This window comes from Bactrocera tryoni, chromosome 2, assembly GCF_016617805.1.
Source record: "Bactrocera tryoni isolate S06 chromosome 2, CSIRO_BtryS06_freeze2, whole genome shotgun sequence".
Taxonomy (NCBI): Eukaryota; Metazoa; Arthropoda; class Insecta; order Diptera; family Tephritidae; genus Bactrocera; species Bactrocera tryoni.
In genome coordinates this window covers 64,012,109-64,032,670 of record NC_052500.1, presented here as the reverse complement: position 1 = coordinate 64,032,670, position 20,562 = coordinate 64,012,109, and the positions used below count along the sequence as shown (strand labels likewise).

The window sequence follows — 20,562 nt, the reverse complement described above, 5'->3', positions numbered from 1 at the left end:
TCGATATAATTTGTGTCTGCTGAGAACAAATACTACATTATTTTGTAATACTGTGTAACAAATTGTTGTTTATTGTAACTTTCTCCGAGCCACTGTAAATAATTACGTGGATGGCAAGGACTTTTCTCTTACTGCAGGTGTACTTTCTATTACTATTCGACGAATTAAACGCTGAGTGGCTTCCAAGTGGCTAAACAAACTTTCAAGCACTTTTTTTTGAAAAATCATTTCGATATAATTTGTGTCTGCTGAGATCAAATACATGTTTTTTGTAGCACTGTGTAACAAATTGTTGTTTATCGTGTTGGATTTCAACTAAATACATATGTGTTCATGCAACTGGCTAGTTATTATATTATATGTAAATTGTTGATTTTAATAGTTGACTGAATTCAAAATTAAATTATATAAAATTAATTATATATATAGAGAGTGTCGATTTACAGAGAGTCCAAAAAACGAAAAAATAGCGTATGCAGGAAATATTCTACAGATCAATATGTACAACTTTGCCTAGGAGACTATGGACCTATTACCAGTTTCGAACCAGTGATTTTTAAGTCGAAGTTTTTCGTCAGTTTTTGAGTTACCCTTATGAAATTTAATGCCTAGATGCAATTTGATATTCATCAGATCAGACAACTATATCACATACAAGTATTTCCTATTCCACCGATTTTTTTAGATTGTTTAAACTTCACTTAAAAATCGTTGGTCGACATCTAGTCTCTTAGGCAAAGTATTTCTGAATGATCCGCAGAACATTTATCGTATACGCGATTTCATGGAACATATTATTCACATAACAAACTATTCAATACAGTGAAAATTTCATTTACGGATAAAGGCGAAAACGTTTTTGTCGATATAAGAATCACGGGGATTGTACTTGAGGTTTAATTTTGAACATGTTCATGCAAAAAATTTTCTAAATGTCTGGTTACCAGCCTTTCTGTTCAGTTAATTTCGATTTAACAGAGCTTTCACTGTATTTTTTATTTATTAATTGCTTTTGCTATCCTATCTTCCGAGTCTGTTCAAATTGGACACAATGTGCTCCGCACTGATATTACCTAAAGATCCAACCATAAGAATGCAGTTTCTAATCCAATTCTTTAATATCCAATATCGAATTAAATATTTTCTCATATTGAAATGATCCAGCTGCACTTGACTACGTATGTTCATAGTTTCGCCATAGGTCAAGTAAAGTATGTTTCAAAGAAATCAGTTTCTAGAAAAACTAAAAACTTCTAGCTCAAAAAGCCCTCATCTAAAGGCGAAGAGCTTTAAGCTTATCACAAATTTCTTGTCAATTCCAAAGTCAATCCCAGTCAATTTGCTCGGCTTTTACTTTTTAACAACACTGCAAGGGAACAGCGAAACCTAAAGCTATCAGAAGAAGATTTCCGTTTTTACAAACTCAGTAACATTGCATCTTCCAGAGATTTCGCTTAGGTCTAGTAACCTTACAATTCTTATCACGAAATAGCTTGATGCAACAGTAAGCATAGTAAAAGAGATCAAAGCAGGTATAGCCGTAGTTACATAGTACGAGTATTTATATTTATGCTGCTAGACAGCTAATCATAATTATAAGATGCTGCGTGCAAGCCTGAAACTAAGCTTCCTGCGGAGATACCGGAAAGATTTCAATTTCGAAAGAGTTTCAATTTTTATACCCTGAACAGGGTATATTAAGTTTGTCACGTAGCTTGTAACACCCAGAAGAAATCGTCGGAAACCCTATAAAGTATATATATAAATGATCAGTATGTCGAGCTGAGTCGATTTAGCCATGTCCGTCTGTCTGTATATATACGAACTAGTCTCTCAGTTTTTAAGATATCGCTTTGAAATTTTGCAAACGTCATTTTCTCCTCAAGAAGCTGCTCATTTGTCGGAACAGCCGATATCGGACCACTATAACATATAGCTGCCATACAAGCTGAACGATCGGAATCAAATGCTTGTATGGACAACTTTCACATTTGACAAGATATATTCACGAAATTTTATATATGTTATTTTCTAAGGTAACAATGTAATCTCCGAAGAAATTGTTCAGATCGGTTAACTATAGCATATAGCTGCCATACAAACTGAACGATCGGAATCAAATGCTTGTATGGACCACTTTCACATTTGACAAAATATATTGACGAAATTTGATATATGTTATTTTTTAAGGCAACAATGTAATCTCTAAAAAACTTGTTTAGAACGGATTACTATAGCATATAGCTTCCATACAATCTGAACACATAGTTACTAACAGAAATGCACCTGTGAAGGGTATTTAGCTTCGGTGCAACCGAAGTTAACGTTTTTTCTTGTTTTATCCCATCTTATGTAAGACGAAATAATTTGTTTACGTCACATCAAACATTTAGAAGAAATCAATAAGTTCATAAAGGAAAGTCTGCCTTAGCGGTATCTTTAATCTTAAACACAAAACAAAACTTTTGAAATTAAATAATAAAACTTTGTATTTCAATAATACTTAAATGTCTTTTACAGTACTCCTTCTATTTCCTTGTTACTCCAAGCCGATGACTATATGGCGACTATACTTTCCTTTATGAACTTAATGCCAAAAGTCCATATCTACGTCTGTTGTAAATTAGGTCTCACTTCTACTGCTGGAAACCATGTACATCTTTCAGTCTTCTCGGTAATTACCACGTTCTTCGCCGCTATATTCGTATACATATGCGGACTGCCCACTGAAATCTACATTCTTGCTTGAACTACGTCAAGGAAAAAACTTCAACCAATACCTTCCTTCAGACCCTATTTGTCAGAAGGAGAAGATGGGATCCACATGAAGAACTTCGATTTGAACCATTATCACACACTTCTGCATTTATAAATATGTAACTGCAAACGTTAGGTCTAGTATCTAGAAATCCATTACTAAAAATCAATAATTTCACTTTTTTTTCAATAAATATAGTAGAAGGGTTTATTTAGCATAGTTTTACTATAAACTGACAAAGCATGATCAGACTTAGGTCTAATACGCAGTATTTTACCCGATAACGTTTTGCCATAGCGAAGGTAAATTTACAAAGCCACTCTCCTAGAAACCCTAGTTCATAAGCTTAAGCTCCTTATAAGGGGAGTCGATTTTCATAAGCTTCTCTTGAAGCAAATTTTTCAACAAAAAAATTATTCCCCATAGACATGAACAAGTAGGATCACTCGGTGTCAGGTCCGGACTATAAAGTTTACAAGAATCTAAAACCAATCTCCTGGAGATATTAGCGTCTTAGTATCGATAAACTTATCGGCTGACGTTGCCCTGATGGAGCACAATTTCTCTCTTATTGTCTAATACTTCTTTCAACGGTTCAATTGTTGATAGTACAGGTCAGAATAAAGGCTTTAAGCGTAGAGGAGGCACTCGTATGTCTTCCCACCGTACCCTCCTGACCGTCAATACTGGCTTGGTCACCGTTTTCGTCGGCTCATCGTGATTCGCTTGACGTTAACGCTTTCATCACCATTAGGGTTCCAGAAATAGATCGATTTTATTGCTGCTGATGCTACCTTTGCTCCTTGCACTGGTGCTGGCGCTGCTGTCGAAACGAAATAAGAAGTCAAAAAGGAGGAGTCGGAGTCAGAGGAAGACGGCGATATGGGTTTTGGCTTCTTCGATTAAACAGCCCAACTCTAAAGCTTGTTTCTATATCTATCTCTAAATGGTTCCAAATGGATTTTTGCATAATGTTGGGCCCCTGAACTATTAAAATGGTCTAACGGATAGTTCAGGAGCACAACATTACGGAAAAATCTGTTTGGAACCATTTCAATAAGGATGTATATAGAAATTTGTGTATTGTGCTCCTGAACTATCCGTTAGACCGTTTTGATAGTCCAGGAGCTCAACATAACGCAAAAATCCGTTTTTATTTTTGACAATTGACCTTTCAGAGCTGGTGCACCTTTCACATTGAATTTATCGGAGCGAAATCGACAACACCAAAATTCATTTTAACTTTGTCGTATAACAACAATAAAATGCAACTATAGATAACTAAAATTTGATTGGAAAACAAATGGATTTATTTTTACAAGACCTTATATACATACATTCCTAAATTTTAAAGGATTAAAATCGAGTCGGTTCTCAAATGCCTGCTTGCATTCCGGCTTTGGACCTTTAGACTTCCAGTGAGCTCAGCAAGCGCTGGTCAACAACCGAACGAAAGATATCAATCGAACTACTGACACGTAGTAAAGTCAATCTTCCCACAGATATAGGTATTTTAACTGGGCACTGTCCGATTGGTTCACACGCGGTGTGGCTAAATATTCTGAGGTACACTCTTTGCCAAAGCTGAATGAAGAAAATTAAAGAAATCAAGGGGAATCATCTTGTCACTTTCTTCTCTATTGCCCAGCTTTTGCCAGAATGAGACTAAAACACCTCGGTAGGCACACCTATCGTGAACCTGGCGAAGTTAACCGAGAAAATGATTTTTCAATCGCTGAAGATTTGGTTTAAGAGTTTATGTTTACCAGGTCCGTCCAAGTGAAATTCATTGATTTTACAACAACCCCTGCACCTAATCTTACATATGTATATATGTAGATACATATATCCTCATGATAGATGAACCCCATTTTCAATTTTCACCTTCAATGAGTTCCAAATCTCACTAAGCGAGCCAGTACTAATCTATTCGTCTCTCTTCCGTGTTCTTATTGAACTTTAAGTGGCATAAATGTCTATTACCAATTCACCGTTAATTAGCATGTTCAATTTATGGAAAATAACTCGATTGAAACCAATTACCCCAAAAAATTTCAAATACAGCGAATTGTGCCATAAATGCTGCGCAATTCAAGCTAAAGCTTGGCATATTCATGAATAAAAAACAAGAACAAACGTGCACGCCTTCATAAAGTAAAGCAAAAGCACAACACAAAGCAGCTGAATGCGCTCTACCGCACTACCACCGCACCGCCACCGCATAGCTTAACGATTTGTTGTGGTTGAAGCTATCACAGCAACGATTGCTACGATACGCGGCGCTGTCGAAAGCAGCAAACAAAACAAAGCAAAAACAACAACAACCCTATTTAATATATAACTAAAGGACACAAGTAATAACGGCATCACCACACTTACACATACATACGCGCGCAAAATGGGTTGAATAATATAGCAACAGCGGCAGCTGGCCAAGCAAAGCAGTAGGTGTAGCATACCTGCAGGCGCAAAAGTAGCAACAGTATAAATCACAAACAACAGCTGTGTGGTTTGTTGTACGCCACTAAACCGCTAGTTTAACGTCTGCAAAGGAAGGCGAAAATATTTTACGGTCACATAACAAACGCCAAATGAAGTGCGATATTCGTTTGTGTGTGTGTATGTGTTGCGGTCGTGTTTGTGTGACAGAAGTAGTGTGCAATTAAAACAGCATTATTTTATTACTAACCCATGCGGTTGGTGGACAACCCACACCACTACTAAGTGGCGCAACCAAAGCAGTTCAATCACCTTTCGCTAAAACGCTGACATTAACGACATTGAAATGCCGAAAAGCCATATGTGATTCAGGAATTTTCCGATTTTCTTTGTGCTAATGAAAAAAATATGTGAATTATTGATTTTTCCGGTGCGCAGCTGTTTGTGTCAACTAACTGTTACCTGCAATATATGCATTTATCCATAAAATACCGTTGTGTTATATATGTGTGAGCGCATATTTGCTTATATATGTGTGTGTGTGTAAGCTAAAGTATTAAATAACAATCAATACGTGCAAGCAGCTTACAACTTCAACTGCTGTAAATAAATAATTTAGGTCTTTAGTGCATGGAAAAATAATTTTAAATTTTTTCTCAACACTTTTTCAATTCATATAATTCTCTTCGCTCTTTTTCATATGCATATACATATACCCCGTACAGCGTGTATTAAGTTTGACACGAAAACTATAGCACCTAAAAAGAAATTTTTTTTCTTTAAGAGTCTACTTATTTTTCGAAACCAACTATATCGGATCATTATAGCATACGGGAGATCGGCTCGTATAGCTATCATACACACTGAACGATCAAAATCGAGTTCTTGTATGGGAAACTTTGATATTTGACGAGGTATCTTCCCAAAAATTTTTGAGAGTTATTGCCGAAAACAACAGTACTACCTCTGAAGAAATTGTTCAGATCGGACCACTCTAGCATATAGCTGTCATACAAACTGAATAATCAAAATCGACTTTTTGTATGGAAAACTTTTTTATTTTACAAGATATCTTCACAAAATTTGGCATAAGATATTATTCAGGCCAATTTTACAATTTCTTAAGAAATGGTGCAGATCGGCTTACTACAGCTTACTACTGCCATACAAACTGAACGATCGAAATTGAGTCTTTATATGGAAAACTTTGACATTTTAAAAGATATCGTCATAAAATTTGGCACAAGTTATTCTCCAAGGCATGGCTACAATTTTCGAAGAAGTTGTTTAATTCAGATTATTATAGCATATAGCTGTCATACAAACTGAACGATCGAAATTAAGTGCTTATATGGAAAACTTTGATATTTGAAAAGATATATTCACGAAATTTGATATATCTAGATTATAACGCTATACAACGCTACAATATTTCAAGAAATTGTTCAGATCAGACCGCTGTAACATATAGCTACCATACAAACTAGCCTATCAAAATCGAGTTCTTGCATGGAAAATTTGGTTATTTGATAATTAATCTTCATGAAATTTGGCATGAGTTATTATTCAAGATAACAGTACAATCTCCAAACATATGTATAGTTCTGATCGCATGACTATAACATGCGGCTGCTCTACAAACTGGCCAAATAAAATAAAAAAAAATCTTTTTTTAACCTCCTTTTTTATAAGAAATTCACCTGTGAAGGGTACTATAACTTCGGTGCTCTCGAAGTTTATATTTTTTCTTATTTTAATAATATTTTTTGCAACTTATTTCTATAACTTTTTGCTTAAATCATAAGCTTTGCTGCTGCGCTCATCGATTTCATCATTTCAATCGCCATTAAATTTGCATTCCATAACGGATTACTCAACAAAAAACGCTGTACATACACAAGAACGCTTGCAGTTTTTACGCTTTACACGCTCTTTATTGATATCAATCACCATTTAATTGGTTGTTGCACACATACAATTCCACAAGTTGCTTACACAAAAACTTATAAATCATTTAATGTGTCCTTATAAAATGCTGCCACGCAAAGAAGTTCCAACGCGCCGCTCCAATTTGCTGCGTGGCCCAAGTTTGAGCTTAAGGTAATTAATAATTTTTCAGATTTAATGTTATACTTGCAATTCAGTGATGATATACATACGTAAAACTGAATAAGAACGAGTGCAATATATAGTCGATTAATATTACGAATTTGTGAACCACCATGACTTTTTCATGGTAATAGAAACAATGGACTACTTTGTTGATTAAAACAAAGGTTTGCAAGAATATTGAACGTTAATTTAACGCCTACGATTATTCTTAATTTCAATACAAAGCTTCTTCTTACTCCGCTTTATTGGTGTAAGCACCGCTTGCGCGGTTACAGCCGGGCTTACAACAGCGCGCCAGTCGTTCTTTCTTTTCGCTGTTTGGCGACAGTTCGAGATTCCAAGTGTAGCCAGATCTACTCTACTTGGTCTTTCCAACGAAGTAGAGGTCTTCCTCCTCCGCTGCTTCACCCGGTGGGTACTGCGCCGAATACTCTCAGATCTTAATATTTTCCTACATTCAGACGACATGACCTAGTCAGAGTAGCCGCTGTCTCTTACTTCGCTGAACAATGTTAATCTCGTCGTACATAGTTTGTCCGGAAAGAAATAGGACTCAGTCGATTTAAAAAAATCTATTAAACCAATCATTACAATTCTTTAAAAACCTTCACAATAGACTCCTTCTGCGTCGATGCAGCACTGCTAGCGCGATTTCCAAGCATTGAAGGCGTCACGGAAGTCTTGAAAGCCGAGGTCTGTCGTCTGTTGGGGGCCACATATGGCAGTAGGCCGGCTGCGGAAGCGTTATAATTCCGACCTTGGTTAGGTAGCTGTTCACAAGGAAGGCGGTGTGACTCGGGACATTGGGACCATCTTCGAGCACGGTCAGAACCTTTTTCTCGAACACTCAGAAAGCATTTTACTTCTCAATTGCCTACTCAGTTCAAAATAGCACCTGTTAACAAGAGTTATTCTGCGCTAGATTTCGAGGCTGGCGTTGTTGTTGGTGTTAATACGGGTTCAAATTATCTACGACTTCAAAGTTATGACTGTCAACGACGCGGTTATAGCTAAGTCATGAGTACGTCCAAAGTTTGTTTGATGACAGGAAATACTCTCTATTTAGCTCTGCAGCTCACATTATTTTACTCAGCCATAGAATGAAAAAACCTCGGAGGCCTTCCCCAATCCTGTCAGAACTTTTGGTGTTGCTCAACGCCAGCTTACACACCCGTACTACCTTTGTCAGGATGGCAAGTTCAAACTTAGCGGCATAGAGACAGTTCCTTTTCCTGCTGTCGAGGGAGGCTTTAAAAGGTGTATCTTTTTTCACGGTCTTCTCCAAGATGTGACGCATGGTGAAAATCTGGTCGATAGTATATTTTACAGTTCTAAAGCTACACCGATAAGGTCCAATCAGCTTGAAGACGGTGGGCTCTAGTTTTTCACACACTACTCTCTATAGGACCTTATATACGATATTAAGAGGGCTTATCCCACACTAATTGGCACAGATTGTGGGATCCTCCATTTTGGGGATTGGGCGGAGCACACTTAGGTTCCAATTGTGGACCATGCTTTCATCTGACTATATCTTGCAAAGAAGCTAATGCATACACCTTATCAGTTTCTCGTCCCCATCGTTGTCAGGCAATGGAATATTTATTCCATTTGAAGAAGTGTTTCCTCTAAAAATTTAATATGCTCTCAACATCAGATTCCGAATCAGCACTATGGGTCATACAAGATTTTTCAAGGATTACCCCTGTCGGTCAGTTTCTTCATACGCACGCACCTCGGTCTCTTTCTGTTTTTGTCTGCATATGCGTCTCGCTTCCCTCTTCAGCTCTCGGTAGATTCCCATCCCGCTCGTGTAGTGGTCGATCGCAACATTGCGAGGTAGACTGTTTGATTTCTCTCCTCTGCGACACGACAGTCCTCATCGAAGTAGCCGTTCTTTCGACTTTTCTGGAAAACAATGGTTTTGTTTGCAGCTTGAAATACTGTTCCACAGTTTCCTTTTACCGAGTTGCTAATGCGTACTCTTAGAGAGCAGGAGTGCAAGTCGTGCAGAATAAAATCGTTAATAATAGCACAATCGAATTTTCGATGTTTTTTCTCTTAAAGGATTGGCTCAATCCACATGCCAAGAAGAAAAGAAATTAGTATAAATATTATAAAAACTTTCGATGAAAAAAGTAATTTCAAATAACTCATACCAATTTCAAACTAGTTAATGGCACTTTATTAAATCATTTCCTTTATATTAAAATTATATAAGTTCATACATATTCTCATTCATACTAATCAACTAGTTATTTCAACAAGACTAATAACAAAATGTTTATATTTTTCTAGGCCTCAGGGTAGCAGTAAAATGGATCGCTACGAGAAATTGAGTCGACTTGGCGAAGGTATCATTTTATATTGAAGAGAAATATTCTGAAATACAAATAAATATTGCTTTGGCTTTTAGGTTCATATGGCGTCGTCTACAAATGTCGTGATCGTGAAACGGGCGCCTTAGTGGCTGTCAAAAGGTTTGTGGAATCGGAAGATGATCCGGCTATAAGAAAAATTGCGTTGCGCGAAATTCGACTGTTAAAGGTTAGTATATGCACAATTTTTCAATTAATTTATATCGGCAATTATTCAATATTACTTTTATGAAACAATGGCAGACAATCTTATTGGTCATGCATACCTATGTTCTTTATGATTCGGTTATGTTAGGTTAATCAGGTAAGCTTATGAGCCACGCATAGAGCAGTTTTAGTTCTTTGCGGTACCAGAGGCAGTTCAATTACGAGGTCCATAAGAAGTAGTCATCTTTTAGGAAACCTGCACTAAATGCGAATTTCAATAGATTATGCGTTAAGTGGGAACTAAGAAACAATCAAAACTTGGTAAAGTCTGGCAGAACACAGAGCATCCTGCTCGTTTCACAAACCAATCAAATCTAGTACGAAATCATTTATTTATAACTCAGCACTGTAGGAATTATAACAGAATTATACTCTTAAGTCTTTTGTTTGTTAAAGTTCAGATGTCTCTAAATAATTTCTACATAAAAGATATAGAATTCTTAAAACACGAAAAAATACACAAATACTTACAATCTCTGATACGATGTGGGGAGTATCTGAGCAACATTCAAACCTCCAGCATTTCACTTAATTTGCTCACGCTACCATAGACTGAAGGAAATGTGGAAGTGATTTTAGTTGACATCTGGAACACATCTCTTGATAGATAAGACACGACTTCTCTTTTACCATCTACAAAGACAAGATAATAATTCCCATTGTGAAATTCATTGAAGAATTTTACAATTTAAAGTGTTATATAGACCCGATCTACATAATTTTTAAACCTTAGGCTTTCTATACAAAATATTGGGTGTAACCTTTTAATGGTCTATTTTTCTTTAATTACGGACATAATAATTGCTAAAGTACTGTAGGTGCAACTAAAATCTAGTCGCTAAAAATAAGGAAAACTTGTTGGCAACGTAACATAAGATAATCCTACAGGTTATATGGTTTCAAAATCTAGCAGATTGCAGATGAAAAAATCCGAAAGTTGATAAAAACCAGCTTTCAAACAAAAAGCAAAATACCCTGTAATAAATACTGAGCAAAATGCATACCTGCTAGTCGAATAATTGCTGTAGTAGCATCAGAAAAACACACTGCCTACCCCGCAATGTTACAATCGACTACAACACGTGCGGGATGGGATAGATACCGAGAGTTGAGAGAAAAACGAGACGCATTTGCAGACAAAAATAGAAAGAAGTCGAAAAGAATGAATACAAAGAGTTTGACAAGCTGGCAACGAAGGAAAATGCTCGAAAATTCTACGAAAAAATGCGGCGACTTACAAAATTGTTCAGGACGTACTCCTGTAGAACCCCTAGAAGGGATTTAGTGACTGATGCCAAGGGCTTACTGAAGTTATACATAGAGTGAAAACTTCTCCAGCCTTCCGAATGGCGATGAAAGCATAACACCATGATATGTTGTCCCGATTTCCCAGTCGATAACGATAGGGTAGAGGCTCGATTGGCGATTGTTCGAAAAGGAGCTGCCTTTATGCCGCGATGTCTGAATTTGGTATCCTCGAAAAACTAACACGACTGTGTAAACTGACGTTGAACAATACCAACAGCTCCCTCAGGATTGGGAACGTCCCCTCAGAGTCGTTCGATACCAAACGAGGTTTCAAACAAGGTGACTTCTCATCGTGTGACTTCTTCAATCTGCTCTTGGAGAAAATAATTCGAGCTGCAGATCTGAATAAAGAAGGTACAATCTTCTAAAAGAGTGTACAAGCGAAGCAAATGGGTCGGGTAGTGAACGATGGCAAACAAATAGTTGTCGCGACTTGGCGCCCACGTTACTGTTGACAGTCATAACTTTGAAGTCGAAGATAATTTCGTCTATCTTGGATCATCATCACCAACAATATCAGCCTCGAAATACATCGCAGAATAACTCTTGCCACTAGGTGCTACTTCGGACTGACTAGTAGTAGACTTCTCTCTCGAATCGAACAAGGACCAAATTCTACAAGTCACTCATCATTCTTGTCCTGTTATATGCTTTTGAAGCGTTCAAGAGAAAGATTATGTGGAAGATTTGTGATCCTTTGCGCATTGGCAACGGTGAGTAGCGCAGTCGATGAAACGATGAACTGTACGAGATGGCGCCGTTGGACAGTTCATGTCCTCCGAAGAGATGAAAACACTCCAACAGTGAAAGTATTCAACACAGTACCCGCCGGGGGAAGCAGAGGAAGATGAAGATCTCCACTCCGTTGGAGAGACCTGGTGGTGAAAAATCCGACTGCACTTAGAATCTCCAATTGGTGCCAAAAAGCGAAAAGGAAGAACGATTGACGCGCTTTTGTAAATTCGGCTATAACCGCGTAAGCGATGTCTACGCCACCAAAGAAAAAAAGTCCGGTCTGAACAACTTGGCTAATCGACTCGAATCATCACGCTGATCATGTACACATACATGTAGCTTATAGGGTCTCCGACGTTTTCTTGTGAGTGTTACAAACTTTGTGGCTAATCTAATATACCCTGCCTAAGGTATGAAACCCCATTTTTTATTTTCTACAATACGAGTTTGGTCAACATATTGTCAAAACCTGATGCCCAACTTGCATGCAAATCTCATAAAAATCTTTGATGACAAATTTACACTGAAAAACTAGAGTCAACTGGTGAAAGCGACATTCAGGTATTGTTGTTGCGTAGTGAAATAGAAGCATGCATACCTTCCCATATATTGTATCGTATGTTTCTCAATCGCTTGGGCACATTCCTCTTCGAATTTCAGGCGATGGTTGTCTTCGCCAATGTTGAAATTTCCTTATTTCAATTTCACAACTAATGCACGTTTCCTGTTATCTCCATGTCTTTTTCTTCTTTTTCTCACATAGAATCTGAAGCATCCCAATCTGGTCTCACTACTGGAGGTATTCCGGCGTAAGCGACGTTTGCATTTGGTATTTGAATTTTGCGAGTTGACAGTGTTGCACGAATTGGAGCGACATCCGCAAGGCTGTCCGGAGCATTTAACCAAACAGATCGTCTACCAAACATTGCTGGGTGTGGCATATTGCCACAAGCAGAACTGCCTGCATCGCGACATTAAACCGGAGAATATACTGTTGACAGCGCAGGGACAAGTGAAGCTGTGCGATTTCGGTTTTGCGCGCATGCTGAGTAAGTACAAAGGGGAAGGAAAAGATATTTTGCACCTTCATACTAACAGCTGCAAGCAGAAAAAAGTTGCCTACATTTGTGCTACAACGCACAACTCACGCCATTGTGTTTTTCCCGCTGCTGTGTGGCAACATCTTTTTTCCAAAGCATTTATTTCGTTCCATTTTATTTTACTTATATTTATTTTATCTCACTATTTTCTCCTTCTTTCTTTTGACACCTGCAGGTCCTGGCGAGAATTACACAGACTATGTTGCCACCCGCTGGTATCGCGCGCCGGAGCTGCTTGTGGGCGATACACAGTATGGCACCGCTGTGGATGTGTGGGCCATCGGTTGTCTCTTTGCGGAGCTGGTGCGTGGTGAGGCGCTGTGGCCCGGTCGGAGCGACGTGGACCAGCTGTATTTGATACGCAAAACTTTAGGTGACCTGCTGCCGCGGCATATACAGATTTTCTCACAAAATGAATATTTTAAGGTGAGCAAAGTGTAAAGTGTTATTTATTTTCGTACGAGCGATGACGATATATCCTTAAGAAATTTTAATATTTATTGCTCTAATAAGAAAACTTATTATTTTTCTGACTATGATCAAGTATCGTAAATGTAGATTAGAGAGTTTATTTTGGTGTTCATTAGTGTAATTTGACTGAATAATAGATAAGTGAGATATTCTCCTCCTATTTGACCATGCAATTTTTGGTCCTCAATCCTCTTAATATCAAAATCATTAAACCTCTATTCTAAAAACCTCGGATTTTCGTCATTGCGTCATATTACGATCTACATTCTCATCAAATATATCAATGACACTGAAGTATTTTGCAAATCTCGAGACAAGGTTAGGTATTCAAGCCGATATTCGTGAAGACGAGAATGATACCTCTACTCGTTTTGTGGTCCAGAACTTCTAAATATGGGTCAGAAACACCGTCTCAAATCGACAAAAACTCTTGATTCATAGCAGTTCGTAGATGGTATGACTACTAAAGTGCTTCAACCCTAACCTAGTGTAAACTGTTTAGTGGATGATGTTTCCACATCACCTTTCGCCATGCTGAGAATTTGCGTTCTTTAAAATGTTTGACCTCACCATATGAATGCAAACATTATGTTCTACTCCGGCCAGAATGATCTTGTTACCGCACAGATGCTTATAATTAATCAACGCTTACTAAACTAGCATGAGGCTCACATATCGAATTTTAGAATGCAGGGGGTCAGCGTACCAACAACTCGCTTCCGGTCTTATGAGATTTTTATTCTTTCGATTTAGTCAGTGGATCATCTAACTAATTTATATAAAGCCTACAGATCAAGGCAAAATAAATAGATTTCCATTTATACGGCCGTGAGTACTTCAGACCTACTCTTTACAGAGTACAATAGAGAATGACTTGGATTTCCTTTTACTAGTCCCTTTCACACAGCTTCACAATTCAATCTTTATTGACTTAACTAACATAAAGGACAAGATTATATATTCTGACCACAAAATTTAAATCTAAGCCCTTTGACCAACAGTTTTTACTCCGCTTTAATGCTTCTCTTAAAAATTCTAAGCCTGGTTTCGTACTACAAAATCTTATAGCATTACTAAGGAAAATATACAATTTTTTGAGCGTACCCTTCTCGATACTTGACTGCAGTCCATTCAACTGATTCAGCCAGTTAACTTTCCATAACCTAAGTAATTTTTTTATATATTAGATTGTGAAATATCTCCCTTCCGCCTTTTTGTCTTTTGAATTTCGTGGCTATGTATAAAGCGCGACAGAGCTCCTAGATACGAGCTCTGTAGCAATACTATACATCTTTGAAAGGTCTTGACATAACCTACAAAACGACGCTATGCATGATTAGTTTGGATATTGCGTTCAACAGTTATAGACGTGTAAACATGGAGTTCACTAACTCCGAAATTCGCGTTATTTTATAGTTCGTTGCCTACGTTAAAGGCAAATCCGCCAGAGAAACGTTCCGTGAGATTAATGGTATTTTGGGGGATGGTACTCTATCACTTCGAACTGCAGAGGAATGGTTTCGACGATTCAGATCGGGTGAAAACGACACCATGGATAAGCCAGTCAGGAAAGAATCATGGAAAACATCGAGTTAGACCGGCATGTGGCATCTCGTGACATCGATCAGAAGATGGGAGTTCGTCACTAAACCATTTTAAACCCTCTGCAGAAGGCTGGATGCACAAAAAAGCTTGATGTTTGGGCGCCGCATTATTGAACGCAAAAAAAACCTTCTGGACCGAATCAACATCTGCGATATGCTGATAAAACGGAACGAACTCGACCCATTTTTGAAACGGATGGTAACTGGCGACGAAAAATTAATCACATACGACAATATCAAGCGAAAGCTTTTGCTGCGTGTTTGGTGGGAGTGGAAGGGAATCATCTAATACACTGTGGAACATTTTTGGGATTATTGTCTGGAGGGTGAGAAATTCCAAGTCAGAGTGATGGTACTAGGTCAGTATAGTAAAACCCTCAAAGGGTTTGGCGTTCGTATGTGTCAGTTTTTTTATGACCTTTTAAATTTTTTCCTTATCTTGATGTTTTTTCGCTTAGTTGTAACATTTTGGCAAAAACGTAGTTTAACATAACTCGATATGTCTCAACACATAAAAAAGGGGAAATTTCAGTACTGATTTTGTTCAAACATACGAGATGTACTTCAACCAAAATGTTATAGTGAACGAAAATTGGGTACCAAATATAGTGGGTAAAAGCTGCTACAACCGTCTAATGGATTGGAAAAATAGAAGACGTGAAAGTATGTCATTCGGTATCCCAATGACTTGGACTAATCCTGGCGAAGGTCACAATCCATTGAATTGCTATGCATGTGCGAATAAAGGAGCCGCAAAAAGGATAAGAAAAAAAGTTAAAATGTCATACAAAAAAACTGACACATACGAACGCCAAACCCTTTGAGGGTTTTACTATACTGACCTAGTACCATCACCCTGACTTGGAATTTCTCACCCTCCAGATTAGCTGTTGTACTGTGATTTGACGCTTAATTCTACCATTCGTTGATGACTCATCAGAAGCTACGGGAGCTCGGATGGGAGGTTTTATTGCAACCACCAGATAGCCCGGACATAGCGCCAAGTGATTACCACCTGTTCCTGTCCATGGCGAACGCCCTTGTTGGTGTAAAGTTGAACTCACACGAGGCGTGTGAAAAGTGGCTGTCCGAGTTCTTCGCAAATAAGAAGTGGGGCTTCTACGAGGGGGGTATTATGAAGTTGCCGTCTAGATGGAAACAGTTTATCGAACAAAATTGCGCATATTAGAACTAAATCCGATCACTGTAACACTTTTTATAAAGCATTGAAAAAAGAGCAAAATAGCGGAAGGGAAATATTTGACAACCAATATTAAGTTCTTTCTCATACGATCGGTGTTCAAATATTTGCTAGATTTTTTAGGTTATGGGAAACTAACGGTTAGTAAACAGTTAGTAAACGGTTAGTGAACAGTTAGTGAACGGTAAGTCAGTGGTTAGCGAACCAAGTAGTTGGCTGAATAGACTGTAGTCAGAGGCACAAATTGCCTTGATAAAAGTTCACTGTACATATTGAGCTTTTCTTTTACAAATTTTGGCCACAGAAAGCTTTTAAGCATGGTCATATTTATCAAAATACTTACTTTTAAGGCTAAACAGATAATTTTGTTTCTTTTTCTGCAAAATTCGTTTACATTGCATTAAGCAGAATAAGAAAACCATTTCACTCGCGACTATTAAAAAAGAGCGGGTATCCGAATCCATAATTCAATTGTTCATGCGAATTTTTCTTTGTCTTTAGGGCATTACATTGCCGGTGCCGCCAACGCTGGAGCCGCTCGAAGACAAAATGCCAGCAAAATCACTACAAAATCCGCTCACCATAGACTTTCTCAAAGTAAGTACACACATAGCGATTCTTTCAAAGAATTAGAAAATCATAGCAGAAGAAGAAATAGAAACTGCAGATAGCAGAAGAAATGCGAAACTCTATTAAACCCACAAATTGCTTACGTTTGCTTTACAGAAATGCCTCGACAAGGATCCGGCCAAGCGTTGGTCCTGCGAAAAGCTCATCAAACACTCATACTTCGATGATTACGTGGCCAAACAGCGTGAACTGGAGCATGTTAATAGCCTCGAGGCGGCCGCACTGCAACGACAACAACAATTGTTGCAGCAACAACAACAGTTGCAACAACATTTGATGCTACAGCCACATAGTCAACAATTGCAGCCACAATCTCAGCAACACACACCGCTGCAGGCGCAACATCACCAGCAACAGCAACAACAACAACAGCAAACACCATTGCTACTGGCAGCGCAGGCGGCGCGTGACAAATCTAAGGTAATGGCCAAATGAAAAACTGCCAAAAAACAACAACAAAGCTAAGAAGTGGCAGCAATTTCGCAGCAATCTAACAGTAACTGGCAATTTTGCGCACTTTTACGAAAATTGGCGCACATTTCTGCCACTTCTCTTTGTATCATTTTCAGTTTGTTCATCGTTTTCAACGTTTTTTCACCTCCACTCTCTCTCTCTCTCTCTCTATTTCTCGTTTTTATTTTGTAGACTTCAAATACATCGCTTCCATTGCTGACCAACACCCAGCTGTCGCATCATCATGCGGACTATGTGAAGCTGCAACCGATTAATAAGAATGCCACATTGCTCCATCGCACCGAACATCATTTGCCAACGATATAGTGTGTTGCGCAAGCATGTGTCCAGCAAAACACAACAACATCAACAACAACACAAAGACATCAACGAGGCTGCCGCTGGCCTGCTAGTAGCGGGCAGTTGTGGCAACATTGGCTGCTGACAATGCTTGCGTCGGTTGGTTGGCCACCAACGTTGGCTTGTTGCAACTACATTCTGCTTTGTGTCCACCATCCGGTGTGTAGTTGCAGCAACACTTAATTGGCGCTTTTCGGCGTATTGGCGCGGCATGTGGAGAGCATTTCGTAACTGTTTTGATTTTCATCTTTAATTGAGATCTAAATTTAATTTGACTTAGATGCATATGTGTATTTTTTTATCAAACAAAAGCTGTATATGTCCAATATAAAATATAAATTCAATAATAAATAATTAGTAATAATCAATGTAATCCGTGCCGTTTCCTTAATTTAATGCTAGCATTTCGGAGTACATATGTATTTTAAAGCACTCCGGAGAGAATGTGTTCGAATCCAACCCAGTAAAAGCCTTTTGTTGAACCATCGGTTTTATTTCTTTGAAAAGTACACCAAAATCACATGAAGAAAAGTTGCATCGCTTTGAATACTTAAAAATTTATATTTTATATTGTATTTGTGCTATCAACCCCAATACCAAGCAGGAATATTTAAAATAATATGCTTTAAATTTAATCTATAATTTTTGCGAATAATTGATGATTTTATTTAGCATAGATAGAATGATTCGATTAGATAATATATGCACTGTTTTATTCGATCACTTTTTAGCATTTTGAAAGTGATTTCGTAATGCCTTTCTCAAAGAAATAAGCGCTCCCATTGGCAAATAAACAAAGACCGTCGACTTTCACAAGCTTCTTTTAAGGCGACCAGCAAAATCATACGCCATAGCCAGGCACAGGTAATAATAAATAATTCCAGTTCCTAAATAAAAGGTGGTTCATAAAAACATCCTAGCCTAGCTCCCAAAAGCTTCTGGCCTGTCACAATGGCTTGTGGCTTGGCGTTGTCCTGATGGAACACAATTCCTTTCCTATTGGCCAAAGCTGACAACTTCAGGGCGCTTACTTGTTTTAGACGCTCAAATTGTTGTCAGTACGATTCCGAATTAGGAGTTTGAAAGCGCTTCATATTAGATGATTCCCTGTCAATGCCACCAAACACATAAGAAAACCTTCCTGACCGTCAATCCTGCCTTGGCGTGATTTGACCACGACCGTTTTCGCTTGACATAAATGACCTACTTTACACCACCAGTAACCAGTACCGCGCTTCAGAAATTGATTGGTTTTATCGCACTTAATCAAGCAGAGATTTGCAGGTGGAAATGTAGTCCATGCGTTTTTATGCCCAGGACAGTGCTTATTAAGTTTGCCACGATAGTTGTGACACCCAAAAGGAAACGTCGAAAAATTTAAAAAGCATACTTATATACTTATAATTAACATGGTGAGCTGCGCCGATTTTGCTATGTCTGCCTGTCCATATGTCTGATATATATATATCGATCAATGTCAAATCAAAAATGGATTCATTCGGGTCAATATTTCCCTGAGCCCCATATACCTAATGTAAAGATTTTGGAACTGCCAGGTTTCGGCCAATATTTGAGTTATCTCAATCACAAAGCATGTTTTACGCAAAACAGTATATCTTTTTGCCTAAAATAGTTAAAATTGGGTGAAAATTGTGGTACTACTACATTCTATTCATTCATCAGAAATCTCGGTGTACGGCAAGGACCTCTATTTTCAACTCAAAGATTTGAACTTTTTAATTGACGCACAAACTCTCTGACATGCAAGAAAAATCAAACAACGGAAAACAGAGGCCAGGAGCGTCACTCACACTCACAAAAAACTTAGAATATTATCGGCAAACGTGAAGCAGCAACTGTTGTATGGAAGCAAAATATGGCTGGTCTCAAACTCCATCACTCAAAGAATCTAATGCAGAATTTTGTAGACTAAACCAATAAACAATCCAGGCAATATGGGGCTTAACGAAAGAGTGACCTGAAAAGAGTGTACTGAAACAAATAAAGTGCAGAAAATGACGCTAAGTAAGCCATACTTTGAGAAAGTCTCTTGACAATATTTCGAAGACGTCCTTCGACTGGAATTTACAGATTTTTACAATAAAAGTGAAATTATTTCATCATTCGTCATTAATAGCACGTTTAATATTGACCTCTAAACACTGGTTTATTACTAAAGATCAATGGCTTCAAATACCCCCGCAAGAAGTAGTCTAATTGTATCAAACCACACTTCATGAACCTAACACCGTCTTGTTGTAAGCAGATGTTATCAAGATCAACTTCCTCCCATTGCGTCCATAAAAAGTTGTTCATCATCTATTTATGTCGAAAGTGACGGGGCAAATGTGCACGAAAATTTGCAATTGGAGAAGGATGATTTTAGTAATAAAATTGAATAGTTTGTAAACGTTATTCCATGATATTGTAAACATTACTGAATGTAATGAAAAAAATTACAGATCACGACATATCAAAAATGGCCGAAACGAATCTTTGAAATCCTATCATCGCTATTGGAAAACCTGGTACATAGAACCAGGAGTAGGAGGAATATACAGAATTTATCATGCAATCTCATGCCATATACTTTTTGACAGTAATGTTTAAAAAACTCACCAAATTAAATCTAAGAAATATTAAACAGGTTACTTTTATTCGGTTATATCTGTCGACATTAACAAGAATCAGGCTGATGCTATAAAGGATCAAAACGTGCAACAATTCGTAAGGTACTCTAATGGAAAGTTCGATATAAGCTGTTATAGAAACACTATTAACATTTTGATAGTATTTTGAAACACTG

The 20,562-nt window shown here is 37.9% G+C and overlaps 1 protein-coding gene across 9 annotated transcripts in view; it reads left to right on the top strand.

Moving 5' to 3' along the window:
- The window catches only part of LOC120768011 (cyclin-dependent kinase-like 1), a 50,484-nt gene extending 32,706 nt beyond the window's left edge, over positions 1-17,778 (top strand). For 4 of the 9 annotated variants that reach the window (XM_040094440.1, XM_040094438.1, XM_040094443.1 and 1 more), the window contains exons 2-8: positions 9,608-9,663; positions 9,726-9,856; positions 12,701-12,986; positions 13,213-13,463; positions 16,815-16,910; positions 17,040-17,363; positions 17,589-17,778. In XM_040094440.1, coding sequence (XP_039950374.1) covers positions 9,608-9,663; positions 9,726-9,856; positions 12,701-12,986; positions 13,213-13,463; positions 16,815-16,910; positions 17,040-17,363; positions 17,589-17,723 — 1,279 coding nt within the window. In that variant the 3' untranslated portion in view covers positions 17,724-17,778. Of the gene's footprint in view, positions 1-5,251; positions 5,800-6,303; positions 7,298-9,607; positions 9,664-9,725; positions 9,857-12,700; positions 12,987-13,212; positions 13,464-16,814; positions 16,911-17,039; positions 17,364-17,588 lie in introns of those variants that run through there. The other 5 variants (XM_040094446.1, XM_040094441.1, XM_040094442.1 and 2 more) reach the window with 5 other exon arrangements.
- The last annotated feature ends 2,784 nt before the right edge of the window (positions 17,779-20,562 follow it).